The sequence below is a fragment of the Callorhinchus milii genome, unplaced genomic scaffold (genome assembly GCF_018977255.1).
Source record: "Callorhinchus milii isolate IMCB2004 unplaced genomic scaffold, IMCB_Cmil_1.0 Scaffold21, whole genome shotgun sequence".
NCBI lineage: Eukaryota > Metazoa > Chordata > Chondrichthyes > Chimaeriformes > Callorhinchidae > Callorhinchus > Callorhinchus milii.
This window is the reverse complement of record NW_024704762.1, coordinates 10,029,812-10,046,449: the sequence shown is the minus strand read 5'-3', so window position 1 is coordinate 10,046,449 and position 16,638 is coordinate 10,029,812. Positions and strand designations below refer to the sequence as shown.

The window sequence follows — 16,638 nt, the reverse complement described above, 5'->3', positions numbered from 1 at the left end:
AGACTTATGCGAGTTTTACAGTATTATTACCCCCCACACAGCCCTCTCCCCCCCACAGCCCTCTCCCCCCCACAGTCCCCCCTCTCCCCCCCGGGCGGGGGGGCCTAGACGGGGCTGTGGTCCGGGGAGCAGCGGGTGGCCGCGGTCACGGTGTGAGCCGGAGCCGCCTGAGCGCGCCTCAGGCCGGGGTACAGCCTCTCCCCCACCCCGGCCGCCAGCTTGCTCAGGGCCGGGCAGCCGGGGGGCTCGGCCTCGGCCTCGGCCTCGACCGCCGCCACCACCGCCACCTCCTCCTCCTCGATCCGGTGGATCCCCTCCTCCCCGGGGACGAGGCGCTCCGGGCCGGGCAGGGCCTCGGGCGAGCCCGAGGCTTCCACCGAGGCCTGGTCCCGGGCCGGGCAGCAGCCGACGCTGTCCCCGCGGCGGAGCGGGGCGCGGTGTCGCTCGGCGGCGGCGGCGGCGCTGGTGGCGGCCCCGGCCCCGGCCCCGGGGGCGGGCGGGTAGCTGAGCTGCCGGCTCCTCTGCCACTGCTTGCGCAGGTGTACGCGAGAGCGGTGCTTGGGCCTGAGCGGCGAGTCGGCGAAGCGCGGGTCGTGGCGCACGAACTGGTGGAACAGCGCGTCCGTCTTCTCGTCGATGCTGTAGTCGCGGCGGTGAGTGAAGTCCCCGCCGCCCCCCACCGCCCCCCCGAACATCTGCCCGTACAGCGACCAGGCCCCGGGCAGCGCCTCGGCCTCGCTCTCCGGCTGCGCGCCGCCCGCCCGCCCCTCGCTCACCAGCCGCGCCTCGAACGTCTCGCAGACGGTGCCCTTGCGGCCGGAGCTGGTGAAGGAGCGGCGCTTCTCCGAGGCCGTCGGGCCCTCGGCCTCCCCGTAGGCCTCGTCGTCGTCGTCAGCGGCCTCGGGCTCGGGCCCGGCCGCCGGGGCCCCTCCTCCTCCTCCTCCCCGCTCCTCCGGCAGTCGGCTCGGCGCCTCGATCGACGCGTAGCCGCTGTCCATCTGCAGGAGCTTCCTGCTGCCCGGCTCCGCCTCGCCGCTGCCCCGCCCGGTCCCGCCGCCGCCGCCGCTCTCCTCCGGGCCCGGAGGCGGACCGGGCCCCGAGGCCCCCGAGGCCCCCGAGCCCGCGCTGCTGCTGCTGTCGCCGCCGCCGTTGCTGTCGGCCGCGATGTACAGCTCGAGCGAGGCCCGGAGGCTCCAGATGTCCCGGTAGCTCTGCTGCTGGTCGCCGCTGGGCCGCCGCCGCCGCCCCCCCCCGGGCCCGCGGCCGCCGCCGCCTCCTCCTCCTCCTCTAACCTGCAAGAGAGTCAGGGGGGGGAGCGTCAGCTCAGGGCCGGGCAGCGACACCCCCCATTACCCCCTCACACCCCCCAATCCCCCCCACACCCCCATTACCCCCTCACACACCCCCAATCCCCCCTCACACCCCCCCAATCCCCCCATTACCCCTCACACCCCCCAATCCCCCCCACACCCCATTACCCCCCTCACACCCCCCAATCCCCCCTCACACCCCCCAATCCCCCTCACACCCCCCAATCCCCCACACCCCCCATTACCCCTCACACACCCCCAATCCCCCCTCACACCCCCCCAATCCCCCATTACCCCCTCACACCCCAATCCCCCCTCACCCCCCCAATCCCCCCATTACCCCCTCACACACCCCCATTACCCCCTCACACACACCCCATTACCCCCTCACACCCCCCAATCCCCCCATTACCCCTCACACCCCCCCAATCCCCCTCACACCCCCCAATCCCCCCTCACACCCTCCAATCCCCCCATTACCCCCTCACACACCCCCCATTACCCCCTCACACCCCCCCATTACCGCCTCACACCCCCAATCCCCCCATTACCCCCAATCCCCCCCATTACCCCCTCACACCCCCAATCCCCCCATTACCCCCTCACACCCCCAATCCCCCCATTACCCCCTCACACCCCCAATCCCCCCCATTACCCCCCTCAATTCCCCCCATTACCCCTTAAATCCCTCATCTCCCCCCAACACCCCCAATCCCACATGACCCCCTCTATCCCCCCCATGACCCCTCTATCCCCCCATGACCCCCTCTATCCCCCCCCATGACCCCCAAACCAACCCAGTCACTTCTCCATCCCCTTCACTATCACACCAAAACTACCCCCTAATACAACCCCTCTCTACCCACCCTCGAGCCATTCAACTCAACCTCCCCTCAACCCCCATTAACCTGATACCCCTCTCTACCCCCAACACCCATTCAGCTCTCCCACTCCATTCCCTCCCAACACCCACTAACCCTTCAACTCAACTATCCCTCAACCTACCCCCCCATCTGCATTATCTTCTCAACACAATCCCCCCACTATCCTCTCTCTACCCCCTCAAGCCTCGTTCGCTGCCCCCAAACTACCCCACTTCAACCATCCCCCTCAAACTACCCCCCAGTCCTAACCTCCCCCCTCAACTCCCCCTCCACACACACATACACATATCACCGAACGGAACGCTTATAGGAGAGGACAGAGAGAGGCTTTGGGGGGAGGGAGTGGGTGAATGTGGAGGAAAGGCAGCCGGGGGGGCTAAAGGATCTGCGGTGAGCTAATAAAGACAGCCGAGCAGGCTTGATGGGCTGAATGGCCTTCTCCTGTCCCTATGTGCTTGCGTTGCTGCCTCCTGTAACAAAAAGAAACCTGGGTTTGTTTGTCCCTGTGACTTGCTCGTCGACCCTGTGGTTCACCACCCAACTCGGGGCTTCACGTGGCTGAAAATTGGCTGTGTTTTTTTTTTTTGCTCGTAAGTCTCCGCCCTGTAATCAAATCGTTCCGTTAAATGGCGACAAAAGCTTCTTAAAAGTCCTCAGCACCAGCCAGCTCTACTTCCAACGAGGCAGTTGGCAGCCCCTCTAGTTGGTCATTTATTTGTTTATCAGAATATCTTCCAGGCGCATGTTCGCCACGACCCAGCGCTGACAAAATGGCTTTAAACTGACAACAAATCGCTGAATGACTAAGTACAGAGTAACACAGACCAGGTTCTGACACACACACACACACACACACACCAATGGATTGTCACAATGTCAGAGCCACAGAAACAATGCGTATTATGATCATCAGTGCCTCAAAACACAAACCACGTCTTTTATACGCACTCCGACTTTTCGTAATGTAAAGTTTTTTTGTGTGCGTGGTTAGTCGGGTGTCTGACATACAACAGCAACAAATTGCTTTTATATAGTGCTTTTCATGTCGGGTGGATACACAGATATCCATCACCGTGACCGGCCGGGTGTCTGACACATACAGAAACCCGTCAGCGCGACCAACCGGGTGTCTGACACACATGGAAACGCATCACCGTGACCGGCGGTTGTCTGACACACGCACGGAAACCCGTCACCGTGACCAGCCGGGTGTCTGACACACACGGACACCCGTCACTGTGATCAGCCGGGTGTCTGACACACACGGAAACCCGTCACCGTGACCAGCCGGGTGTCTGACACACTCGGAAACCCGTCACCGTGACCAGCTGGGTGTCTGATACACACGGAAACGCATCACCGTGACCGGCCGGGTGTCTGACACACACGGACACCCGTCACTGTGATCAGCCGGGTGTCTGACACACACGGAAACCCGTCACCGTGACCAGCCGGGTGTCTGACACACACAGAAACCCGTCACTCTGACCAGCCGGGTGTCTGACACACACAGAAACCCGTCACCGTGACCGGCCGGGTGTCTGACACACACAGAAACCCGTCACCGTGACCAGCCGGGTGTCTGACACCATCCAGAGTGCTTAAGAATATCCAAACCATGTATGCGTGCCACACACACATGGAAACTCCCGTGAAACATTAACTGTTCTGCATTAACACATGAATTTGATGCAGAAACTGCCTGATGTTTCAGCGTCAATGGTCTCACATCATTCAGATCCACAACGTCCACCCACCGCCCCCAAAAAAGAAAAATACTATCCTAATCATTGCTCCAAAAATGAACGCGAAGACATTTTGTTTTACGGGGCTCCGAATTAGAATAATAACCCTTGCATTTCACATCACGCCTTATCAGGTCTTCGAGACGTCTCAAAGCGCTTCGCAGAACATACTGTTAAGTGAATTGACTGTATATTTTGTGGGTGAAACGCGGCAGCCAATTGCGCACAGCTTACAGCAATTGGCTGCCGCGTTTCGCCCACAAAACTGTGGTGGAAATACTTAGAACCAAAGAGCTTCAACACAGTTTTAATTCGGAAACTGGTTTCACAGGGTCGAAAATACCATTTCGGTCACTTTACAAATGAAGCAACAACTTCAACAACAACAACAACAACAACAACTTGCATTTATACAGCGTCTCGAGACGCTGAAACAGCTGTAATTGATGGGAATGTAAAAAATGTAAATAAGTTGAGAGAGAGAGAGAAAAAAAAATGGGTCTTTGTCCTCGACTTGTGTGAAGCACAGATTGCGATCGGCAGCGAGCTCCTTCCGTTACACCCTTTATAAGTTGGAAATTTATTAGCTGGCAACAAAACCGTATTATTAATAATCTTTCACATCGAGGCGTGTCACAGGATTTACGACTGTAAAGTGTAGCGACTGTGTGCAGCCGTCTCCTGATAACTCATCACTCACTCCAAGGGGAAAAGGGCTCAGCGACGAGTTATCAGGAGCGGCGCGTTAGGCGCGGGTATAAATATAAAGTAAATGCGGACGGGGTGTTTGATGTGATGACTTAAGTGGTAGTGACAAGCTCGGCCAGAGTTGAGTTATCAGTAGGTTGTGGGGAAGTGATGCAGTGAAATGAACCCACACAGCGATGCAAACCTCGTCGATTCAGTTGACTCGCTGCAGAATTTGAGGATATCTTTTCTGTTCCGGTTTTACTTCACATTTTAAACGCTTGTTTAAAGTTTCCCTCCCTCCCTCCCTCCCTCCCTCGCCCTAGTTACTATGGATTTTGATTTGGAAGGATGGAAGGATACCTGCCAAGAGATGGAGGCGGGCTGGAGGGAGCCTGGGAGAAGGCAGCCGGAGGCGTGACGGAGGAGACATCATCGGTATGGGCGATGTACTGAATAATATCTGTCTGATGTGGGTCACGGTCTTCCTGATCCATGCTCTCACTGGCAGCTCGCTGCCGCTGGAACTGATGCCTCTTTGGGGAACCTGAGGACCACAACAATAAAATAATGGAACAATAATATGATAATAATTACAATAGAACAATAATACTGGAATGCTAAAATAATACTAATTATAATAGAACAATAATACAATAATCAAAAACTACTAATAATACAATAATTATGATAGAACATAATTATAATAAAACAATAATAAACCTTGCATTTGATATAGCAATGTCTATAGAGACGTCTCAAAGCCCTTCACAGAATATACTGTAAAGTGTAGTGACTGTGAATTTTGTGGGGGAAACGGGGGCAGCAGTGTCCCACAAACTCGTGGATTGAGTGACCAAATTATTATTATTATCCTGGGGGGTGGATTATTACCCCCGGGAAAGCGATCCACCCTCCATCTCTCTTGGGATCAAACTCTCATTGTCCAGCGCCTTGGGATGTCCTGATGTGAAAGGCGCTGCGTCAATGGGGAGGGGGAGAGGGGGGTCAGCACACGGTGAGCGAGGCTCTTACCTCGGGTGTCGAGGCTCAGTGCTCTCTGGCTAGTCTCGAATTTCCATTTCTTGATCCTGAAGTAAGGGCTGGCGCTCTCCAGGCTGGCGTGTCTCCTCAGCTTACTGAAGAAGTGAAGCACTGTGCCCTGGGGGGCAACAGCCCCAACCTCCGCCCCGACTCCCCCTTGACCACTCCCGGACATCACCTCAATCTGACAAACAATCATAAATTAGAAACACACAGGACCCGTTGCTGATATTCGTGAACTCTTGACGATATTCCTCCGTCCCTCCCTCCCAGCCGGAGAGAAAAAAAAGCTTCAGGTGTATGTCTCAATGCGCTTTGCAGAATTGTACTATAAAGCGTAGTGGCTGTGTGTTTTGTAAGTGAATGCGGCAGCCAGTTTGCAGGCAGCAACATATTGCAAAGGGCATGAGATGAACGGCTGTTTTTATCCGGAGGGGTTGGGGGACGTCGGCCAAGGTCTGTGAGTTGAAAAGCCCCCTTGACGTGGTGGGGGGGGTGGGTGAGAGTGTGAGTGAGACCGATCCTGGCTGAGACCCCCCCACCCCCGCGGTGTTGCCATGATACTCACCACATCGCTGTCTCCGGGGTCGGTAGCTGCCGAGGTTTTCACGTCAATAAAAGCCGTGTCGGCCGGTGAGTTGAAAGTGTCCCCGGGTAAAGGGGAGCCCGGGCTGCCCACGTGGCTGGTCAGTGCAGTCTGGGGCAGGGGGGCGATGCTGGGCTACACAAAGAAACATCACAACAACAACAATAATAATCCTCGCAATTTGACACAGCGCCTCATCACGTCTTCGAGACCGTCTCAAAGCGTTTCACGGGATTCACTGTAAAGTGTAGTGACTGTATATTTTGTGGTTGAAACGCAGCAGCCAATGACCCACAGCAGTGTCCCCACAATCATACGTGAGGGTGATCAAATTATTATTTATTATTGACCGCCTGGCAGGCAGACAGACACCGAGCGCGGAGAGGACTTGCCTGGAAGATGGACAGGTGGCTTTTGGAGGCGCCGGGCACCATGGCGGAGCCCGACTCGCACTCGTGGATGGTGATGATCTTCAGCGCAGGCGTCGGAACGTGGAGGTGAGTCAGCCGGGCGTTCTTCAGGTGGTGAAAATCCCCCTCGGTCAGCGTGTACCTGCTCCCCCGGGGAGGTGGGAGGTGGGGGGGTGAAGAGAGAGGGACGGAGGGAGACATACACAGAGAAACAGAGGAGACAGAGAGCGATCACACACTATTTAAAGGGAACACCTGTCGCCCCAGGTGTGTTGTCATATCTGATGTCAGCACAATCAACTGTACAGCTCCCGGCAGCTTCACACCCCCTCCCTCACTAACCACCTATCCACACGCTCGGTTATCCGTGTGGGCTCCGAGCTGAAATGTAGACACATGGTGTGTGTGTGTGTGGGTGAGAGAGATAGGCTGACAAATACACACACAGATACACGGACACGCGAGCACAAGACATGTACAGACACACACAAACACACAGAGAGCCAGTCAGCACATGTCTGGTACCGGGGCGGGCGGGGGGGGGGGGAGCGATGGTGGGGGGGGGTAAATGCTGTGAAGCTGCCGTGTTACCTGCGTCCTTTCTCCTGTGGTTTCTTGCCGTGGTCGAACAGCGAGGCCTCATTGAAGGAAACCCTGCGGCCAGTGGAGGAGGTGGAGAGGAAGCGCTGGGTGTCGGTGTCGGTGTCGGCACAGCTGCCCGTGGACAGACACTCGGTGTCATCAATCTTAATGGTGATCTCTGTAACCACAGCCACAGCCCGTGAGGATAATAGCCAGAGAGACAGCCCCACTCCACACCCCGTCATTCCCCTGGTCTTAGCCATAAGATCGTGCGGAATCTCCCCCATCCCTCTGCCACTCCCCACAAGACTGCCTTCACCTGGAACTTCGAATTCCACCCGGTCTTAGCCGGTGGGCCCTTTTTATCTTGGCAATTCAACAACAAGGGGCAAAACCTTAGGCAAGTTTCCTTACTCCACACACACACACACGCCTCTGTTACCCGAGCAGTAAGTAGGAACTTGGTCAGTCGATTGGCCGATCGCTTTTCCTGGGATAATAATCCCTTCAAAAAAAATCTGGTCATTCAATCCAGGACTGTTTGTTTGTGGGGCGCTGCTGTGTGCGATTGGTTGCCGCATTTCACCCACAAAATACACAGTCACTACAATTTTCAGTATACTCTGTGAAGCGCTTTGACACCTCTCAACAATGTGATAAGGCGCTGTATCAAATGCAACGATTATTCTAACAACAACAATTTACATTTACTGGGGAGGATGGGAATTCTACTCGTGAGTTAAGAGTGGAACAAATCAGTATCTCGGCTAATAGTTAGTGCTGGGGGCTGTGCGGGTGGTAATTGGGGGTTTATTAATCGCTTCCTGTTGGTGTTTGTTGTCTCACTGCGTCACTGGTTACATAACCGTGTGCTTACCCCCTGTAATATAGCAAAGGCTGGGCTGGGGGCCATGGAACCAATACTGAACGCATTCACCTCCCCTCGGGTTTACTAACCCCCGCGCCAACCAAACAGCTCGCACACAGCAAGCAAATTGGAATTTAAATCAGATTTGATCTGATAGAATGGAAGAAAGGTTTGAGGGGATGAATGGCCTCCTCCTATTCCTGTGTTCCTATGGTTTAACTCCATGTTTCCCCTACCACCTCGTGCCAGCAAACAGCACTGTTATTGATGCGTTTAATATCAAATCTGCTCAAACACTGACGAGCCCTCCCAGCTTGTCTAATCATCACCCGGCAAAAACCAGACTGAAACCCACGCCGTGTCCAAGGTGGTTCGATCCCAATCCTACCGAACAACGACAACACGTGATATTTACATGGGTTTTCACGTTGGGAGGACGTCCCAAGGCACTGGACACACAGGGATTTGCCGCCAGAGCTGGGGGATGGGATCAGGAGGGGTGGAGGGCAAAGAGGGTAGAGCTTGGAGGATGATCGAAGGTGCAGTTGAAGTGAAGGCTCCTGAGACAGGTCTTGAAGGAGGCGAGAAAGGGAATAGCTGGAGGGACTGTGTGATAGAGTTCCAAAGGCTGGTGGCAGCGAGGCTGAAAACCTGACTGTCAACAACAACCTCAAGAACCAACAAAATTACATGTATAGAGCGCCTTTCACGTCGGAAGGACGTCCCAAGGCAATGAAATGGTGGGGCGGTGTCAATGGTGGGGTGGGCAGGGCGGGGGAACGTTGTATGTTGGAGCGAAATCAAGGTCACAACCTCCCTTTGTAGGATCGGGCAAGAATTATAAACTACCTAAACCTCAGGTTGATGATTTACAACATCATCTCATGCCTGCGATTAAGTTCCAGACATGTAATCACTGCAGGGTATCCATTAGTGTCTCTCTAATTGTTCCCAATCACGGCATTTGATCAAATAAACAAAAATGGTTATTATATTGGAGTTTATTTGGTTACGAATGTTGTTTCTAACTTCTCACTGTGCTATCTCACTGCTTCCTTGGTGATGATGTTTCTCCCCTGTGTGTTTTATGTATAGGCACGTGACAGCCCGGCTCAGTCAGTAGCACTCGCTCTCACCTGAGGGTCAGAAGATCACGGGTTCGAGCCCCAACATAAGGGAATTGTCCCAGTCATTCCTTACCCTCGGTAAAAAAAAAAACACTTCCTGGTGTCTGCCCTGAAATTGGCTTCTTTGCAATTCTAAACCCTTGTCCTCTTGTTCTACATTATCACATCGATAAAGTCTAGTGACTGTGAGTATTTTGTAGATGAAAGCAGTAGCTGATTTGCACACACGCAGTGATCCGCCAACAACCAGGTTCCTACTTACTGCTGGTAAACAGAGACCTGGTGTGGAGTAGGGGAACGTGCACAATGTTTCGCCCTGACTCGGGAGTCAAATCCGGGTCCTCTCGCTTGCCACTGAGGCTACAGGTCTCCAGTAGAATAATATTTAGTGCGACAAGGCGTGAGGTTAAATCAAAGGCAGCTGAATTACCATGTTGGGGTTGAGTCTCCTCCAGGTATGTAGTGTTGGTTTTCTCTGGGTCATCGGTTGCCCTGGAAAAACAAACAATTAAGGATTAATTAAACCAAATTATTTCAGGCCACAAAACTTTCCATGGATCTCAGCCGAGTCAGTTACTCCATAGATTATATGGATTTTGTTGACTACCACCCCTAATGCTCTGCTAATGGAGCCTGTGAACCATTAATCCATGTAACATCGCCTTCCACCCGAGCCCTCAGCGGAATGAAACGGAGACGATTTCTTTCCAAAGCCGAGGCGGGGGGTGGGGGGGGGAGTCTGTAAATGATATGACCATGTATCAAATCCTCCCCCCGGGTGGGTACATGAGTACCCATGCCCTCTCCCCCTTCTGTGCTCCCTCCCTGTTTTTCTCCCTCTTATCTCGGAGTTGAACCTTAGAACCATGGAAATATACTGTAAAGCGTAGTGACTGTATATTTTGAGCGAAACACGGCTGCCAATTGCACACAGCAGTGTCCCATAAACAGTCGAGATTTGAGTGACCAAATTATTATTCTTATTACCCCAGGAAAATGATCCGCCAATCGGCTAAGAACCGGGTTCCTACTTACTGCTGGTAAACAGATGTGTGTGGAGTATGGAAACTTGCCAAACGTTTCGCCGTACCCGGGAATCGAGGCCGGGTCCGCTCGCTTGCGAGGCGAGCGCTCTAACCACTGAGCTGCAGGCCTCCACGTGTGTAGGAAGAGGAGTCACAAGAGGAGAGTGAGCGAGTGCAGTACCTGGAGTATCTGCGGTTGGTCTCACAACATCGTCGGCAGAGGATGAGGATGCCGGAGAGAAGGACTAACGTGCCACCGATGAAGACAGACACCAGGACGAGGAGCAGCACATAACCATCCTCGACAGCGAGCTCTTTAGGGACAGCCTGTGACAAAGCCAGGGAACAGCGTATTACAAAAGGAGGGAAACCTGTCACCTTGGAACACTCTTCTTCTTCTATCCTTCCCTCCTTCCCCATCTTCAGCTCGCACCTGAAGACCTTCGCTCTGGGACGTTGCCCTGCTTTGACGGCCGCTGCGTAAATGTAAGTTGTTGTTAGAGAGTTGTTGATAATTGTCGGCCGGGAAAGGCCGGGGACAGAGAGGGGGAAACTCCCTTGTCTTTTCACGCAGCGCTGCGGGAACCTTAACATCCACCTGAACAACAACAGCACCTTCGGGAAGATATTACAGACGTGAAGGGCGCTGTACAAGGTGCAGACCGGAGCTCAGTTTAACATTCCTGACAATGCAGTGCTCACCGCCCCCCCCCCCCCCCCACCACACACACAGCACCCCCCCCCTCACACAGACACACACCCCAGCACTGCACTGGAGTGTCAGCCTAGACAGCGAGCTCAAATCAGCCCCAATCATTCCAGTTTATTTGCATGTGACAGTAAATTCAGCTTTCCGGTAGATGATTGGATTACTCCCCATCTGACAATACAGATTTAACAGCCTTTAATAACTGAGGCAACCTTTAATAACTTGCTTGTAGGCTTCAGACACACTTACACACATATACACACCCACAATCTTTGGTCACTCAATCCACGACTGTTTGTCGGACGCTGTTGTGCATAATTGGCTGCTACGATTTGCCCACAAAATATAGAGAGTCAATTCACGTTGCAGTGTATTCTGTGAAGCGCTTTGAGACGTCTCGACGACTTGATAAGGTTCTATGTCAAATGCAAACATTATTACTGTATTATAACCATTAGTTAAGAGCCATATGACAGGACGGTTGGTTTTGAATGGCCACGTTGAATGAGTGGGTGGGTGAGTGAGTTGTGGGGAGGGGGCGCAGAGGGGAATATCATTTAAGGTTGGCTGGAATTCAACATCTGTCTGCACGTGTCCATTCCCCGAGGAATCAGCATTCACCAAGGCAACAAGAGGCAGTTTCCACCGCCACAGGTGTCTGGCTCTCTCTCTCTCTCTCACTGAAGCAGTGACACACAGATGGCCATTGTGTGGAAGGAAAAGCAGAGAAGAGACAGACATTATTGCACCACAGAATCAAAGCGTTTTCGCATCTTTGAAGCAACATGGAGTAATGAGCTTTTAAAATAATTTTATGCACACACATATATATATTTGTATATTATATGCATTTCTTTTTAAAAGGGACAGATTGTTTCCCCACAAAAAACACACAAGCCTAAAATAAGGCGTTGAATCCTGGATTGAAAAACCAGGCATAATATATTTATTAAGGCCCCAAATTGACAGATACACACCTAGACACACACGTGTATACACACCTAGAGACACACAAACATTGAGCAAGATAAATCAGTCTCACCCCACCCCATCACAAAAAAGATTTTAGAAGGTTATTTATCTGAAATATAAATCTTGCATATATACACATATATATATCAAATACAAGGATTATTATTACAATAAATACACACAATCCCCTCATTCCACTGAGAAACACAGAATAGTATTTGGGGCCTTATATATTATATAAACCAACTCATCTCTCTCCCTTTGTGAGGGAGAGAAAGAAAAGCATTTGTCACACAAAAGGATGCAGGAAAAAAAATAGTGTGAAATAAGATTTGAATAACTTGGATCAAGCAAAAAAATACTAAAAGGGAGAGCGAGAGATAGAGACATTAATTAACCACTAATATATATATTATATAATAATATAGAAATATATATATAAATAAATATCAATCTCCACCGTTTAAATAACAGTGAGTGGAATGAGACAGTGTAAGGAGCAGAGACTGTCAGTGTGTGTCAGTTCGTTTCACAGCTGTTGATTGTCTATTACATTGAGACCCTCACTCCATCCCTTACCCCATCCCACATCCCATCCCTTACCCCATCCCACATCCCATCCCTTACCCCATCCCATCCCTTACCCCATCCCACATCCCATCCCTTACCCCATCCCACATCCCATCCCTTACCCCATCCCACAGCCCATCCCTTAACCCATCCCACATCCCATCCCTTACCCCATCCCTTACCCCATCCCTTACCCCATCCCTTACCCCATCCCACAGCCCATCCCTTACCCCATCCCACAGCCCATCCCTTACCCCATCCCACAGCCCATCCCTTACCCCATCCCACAGCCCATCCCTTACCCCATCCCACAGCCCATCCCTTACTCCATCCCACAGCCCATCCCTTACTCCACACCTGAACACAGAGCTCTGCCTCTCATCCCAACCCCATCCCACACAGCATCGCTTCTGAGTTACAGCAACATTGATGAGACAGGAGATCACAGAATAGAATCCACATTGTTAGAGTTGGGTGTGTGGACAGCAACACACTCTCTCTCTCACTCACTCACCGTTGTGTTGTCAGTCGTGTATTTCCATGTTGGAGACTCCAAGCTCATGGTCCACTTCGCTGACAGGAGGAGAAGGTTTCAGGGTAATTCTCTGGCGTTTGTGTGTGTGTGTGGGTGTGTGTGAGAGAGAGAGACAGACAGACAGAGAGGGAGAGAGAAAGAAAGAGAGAGAGAAAAGACAGGATTATAAAACGATGCTTTGCTTTGTGGGAATACAGGGTTATTATTGGAAGCTTAGAGACTGCTTGGAAAATGTGGAAACATCATTTTCTCTCCCCCCCCCCCAATAAAATCTGGATTGTATTTGTGGGGGAGAGGGGAAATAAATCTCTTAGTGAAAAATGACGTTCTGGTAAAATAACTACACAATGTAGAGATTAATGCACAATGGGAAAAGTTATTAACCATGGGGTGGGGGGGAGGATGAACAATATTATGGGGTGGGGGGGGGGGGATACAGAGAGAAATATATTTCCATGTCTGATTTTGCTACTCACTTGTGCAGGAGAATAAACCAGCATTTCTTCCCTGATTTATTCATAATACATTGGATGCAAAACCCATTAGGTTCTGTTCTTGGCGATTAAAATACTCTATGAGTATTTTATGTGTGTGTGTGTGTGGGGGGGGGGGGGGGGGAGAGGTTTATTGAACCCCCTCCTCCTCTCCCTTTAAGCAGATGTGGATCAGGGGGTTTGTGTGACTGTGAGGAACACACGTCGCGATTGGTACCCAGAATGGTATCTGCAGAATGTCTCTATCCACCCACACAGCCACACAGCCTCGCTTTCTCTCTCCTCCCTCCCTCCTCCTCCCTCCCTTCATCCTCCTCCCTCTCTCCCTCTCTTTCCCCCTCCTCCCTCTCTCTCATCACCTCAACCTTGCTCTCTCCCCTCCACTCCTCTCTTGCTTCTATGGCTGAAACCATCTTAATACAGGCAGCTTGTAACAGCAGGTAGGTGTCTGTCTGTCTGTGTGGGTGGGTGGGTGGGTGGGTGGGGGGCTGTGGCTGTATGTTAATGTGATGTGTCGACCCCATATGTTGGAGCTGATCGCTGGAGAGGGGTTTATCACAGTCAGACAATCACCAGATGTCCCACATTTACAGATAATAATTTTCCAACAGATCCGGTCTCAGAAGGGGGGGGGCGAGCACAGAGGAGAGCAACCAGGCAAGCATCCCCAGCAGACCAACACTGGGCCAAGAGGAGGCCATTCAGCCCCCCCGAGCCTGTTCCACCATTCTGTAAGATCTCGGCTGATCTGTATTTCAACTCCAATTACCTACAGTGGCTGAAATGGCCTCCACTTGTTCCTGTGTGTCTCTTAGCACTGGGAATGGTTCCTTGGCTGTTCCCCTCTGCGCTGGGTCTCGTCCCCCTCTCACCATGGCTGGATGTGTTGCCCCAAATCCCTCGATGCTCTGACCTTACAGAAATTTATCCACCTCAGTCCCGACAGTCCAAATGGATCCACTGCCATAATCCACAGCCTTTTGGGGGAGGGAGAGAGAGATTCCCACTAACTACCCTTTGTGTGTGTTTGAAAAACTGTCTCCTGATTTCGCTCCTAAACAGCCTGCTTCTAATTTGAAGAAGATGCCCCCTGTTTTGGATCCTCCCCAACACCAGAGGAACGAGACATGAGCTACCGTTAGACAAACGTGGGCCTTGCAATCTGAGAGGAGACGTTTTTGGGGGCAGAAGAGACCGTTTAATCACATGCGGAGATTGCCACTTGTATCCAAGAACACGGTGGTTTATTTACCTGCGGACTGGCCTTTCCACACCGCAGGCCTCGCTCTATCCCTTTGGAAGGCTTTTAAGCATCATTTTCTGTTCTATTCTCAGCCTAAGAAACCATTAAAAAAGGACCGTAATTCAATTAGCAAATCCAAATTAAACTAAATTCTCATCAGCTGCTTTCCACATTGCCCAAAATACCTCGCTTGAAAATTATTTCAGTGCGCTGGGGGGGAATTTTTGGAGGGAATTCACCCAAACAGGCAGGTGGGAAAGCGGGTCGGTTTAACCCTTTAAGACCCACTTGAGGCAGGAGGCATTCCAGAGTACTTGCCCATCTGCAGGATCATCCCAGCGGATCCTGACACAGCACAGAGAGTTGGGCCGAGAGAGAGAGAGACTGAAACTGGGAATTCATTTTTTTTTGAAAAAAACAATTTTTGCCTTACTGTCAAACATAAAACAGTCCGGCGGGTAAGACTAGGTGGAATTTCAGGCCTGTTCTTTGTGTTGAGTTTGCCTCTCGTTCTCTCTCGTAGGACACTCAGCAGAATATTAACGTCGAGAGTCCCCTCATCTCTAGGCGAGGAGATGGAGAAGCTCTTGAGGGTTTCCTCTGGTTTGGTCCCCTTTTTCACTCCTCCCTCACTCCGCCTCCCCTTCCCTCCTCTCCCGCTCCCTCCTTTCCCCGTCCCTCCTGTCCCCATCACCTCACCTCCTGTTCCCTCTGCAGCAAGTAAAATAAAATCGCAGATACTTAACAAATAAATAAATCCTCTCTCTTACCAGACCAGATCCCGTCAGACAATTTTTTCCCCCTGCAACAGAGGAATCGTTCCGTAGTCAATCTATCTATTTCTCGATTGCATTGATAGAAAAACAACAAATGACATTTACACAACGCCTTTCACATCAGGAGGACGTCCCAAGGCGCAGGACAGTCAGGGATTTGGACCTGAGCAGGGTGTTGGGATCAGGAGGGGTGGAGGGCAGGGAGGGTGGGGGTAAGGAGAGTGACCAAAGGCACGGTCAAAGAGGAAGCTCTTGAGATGTGCCTTAAAGAAGGGAGGGAGCGAGGCGAAGTGAAGCTGAAAGGCCAACGGCCAATGGTGGGGTGGGCGGGGGACATGGAGCAGGCTGGAGCCCGGTGAGCAGAGGGAGAGGACAGGTCTCTATTGGAGATAGCAGATCACCATCTCCTGCAGGACCTCACACGCACGTGGCTGTTGGAGAGGATCACAGTGAGAAATGAGAGTCAGTGTATCCCCACTTCCACAAGTCGTAGCCTCTGCTTTTACAGCTCACATCATAGATTACAGGTCAAAAGGCACCTTCTCCTCTAGTTTACTACCAGCGGAATGGGATGTGTAATCATTTTATTACCTACCAGTTTGTGTTGTATTTGCTGGTTTATACAGATCTTTTAACAGTTTATGACCAGCAGAATGTTCTGTGGCTATTTTATTGCCAGCAGATTTTTGTGTGTTTAATGGTCAATAGTTTAGGAGTCCTGTAGCTCAGTGGTTAGAGCACTCGCCTCGCAAGCGAGAGACCTGGGTTTGATTCACGGCAGGGTGAACTTTGGGCAAGTTTCCTTACTCCACACGCCTGATAATAATCCCTCAAGAAAAAAAACCAATAATAATTTTGGTCGCTGAATCCATGACTGCTTGTGGGACGCTGTTGTGCTTAATTGGCTGCTGCATTTCACCCACAAAATATATAGTCAATACATTTTACAATATATTCTGTGAAGCGCTTGGAGACAGCTCAAAGACGTGAAAAGCGCTATATCAAATGCAAGGATTATTATTATTATCACAGATGTAGGAATACATTACAGGGGAATGAGAAGTGCCCTAG

General features: G+C 51.8%; 1 protein-coding gene across 1 annotated transcript; it reads right to left on the bottom strand.

Annotated features, from left to right (window-relative positions):
* Positions 1-104: 104 nt before the first annotated feature.
* On the bottom strand, positions 105-13,597 carry cbarpb (CACN subunit beta associated regulatory protein b). Its single transcript, XM_042342874.1, has 10 exons — positions 13,594-13,597; positions 13,034-13,092; positions 10,450-10,595; positions 9,674-9,735; positions 7,258-7,426; positions 6,649-6,808; positions 6,239-6,391; positions 5,662-5,854; positions 4,990-5,173; positions 105-1,227 (listed from the first exon to the last, which is right to left on the bottom strand). Exons 1-10 carry the CDS (start codon positions 13,595-13,597, stop codon positions 105-107), a joined length of 2,253 nt encoding a protein of 750 aa, XP_042198808.1.
* Between the last annotated feature and the right edge of the window lie 3,041 nt (positions 13,598-16,638).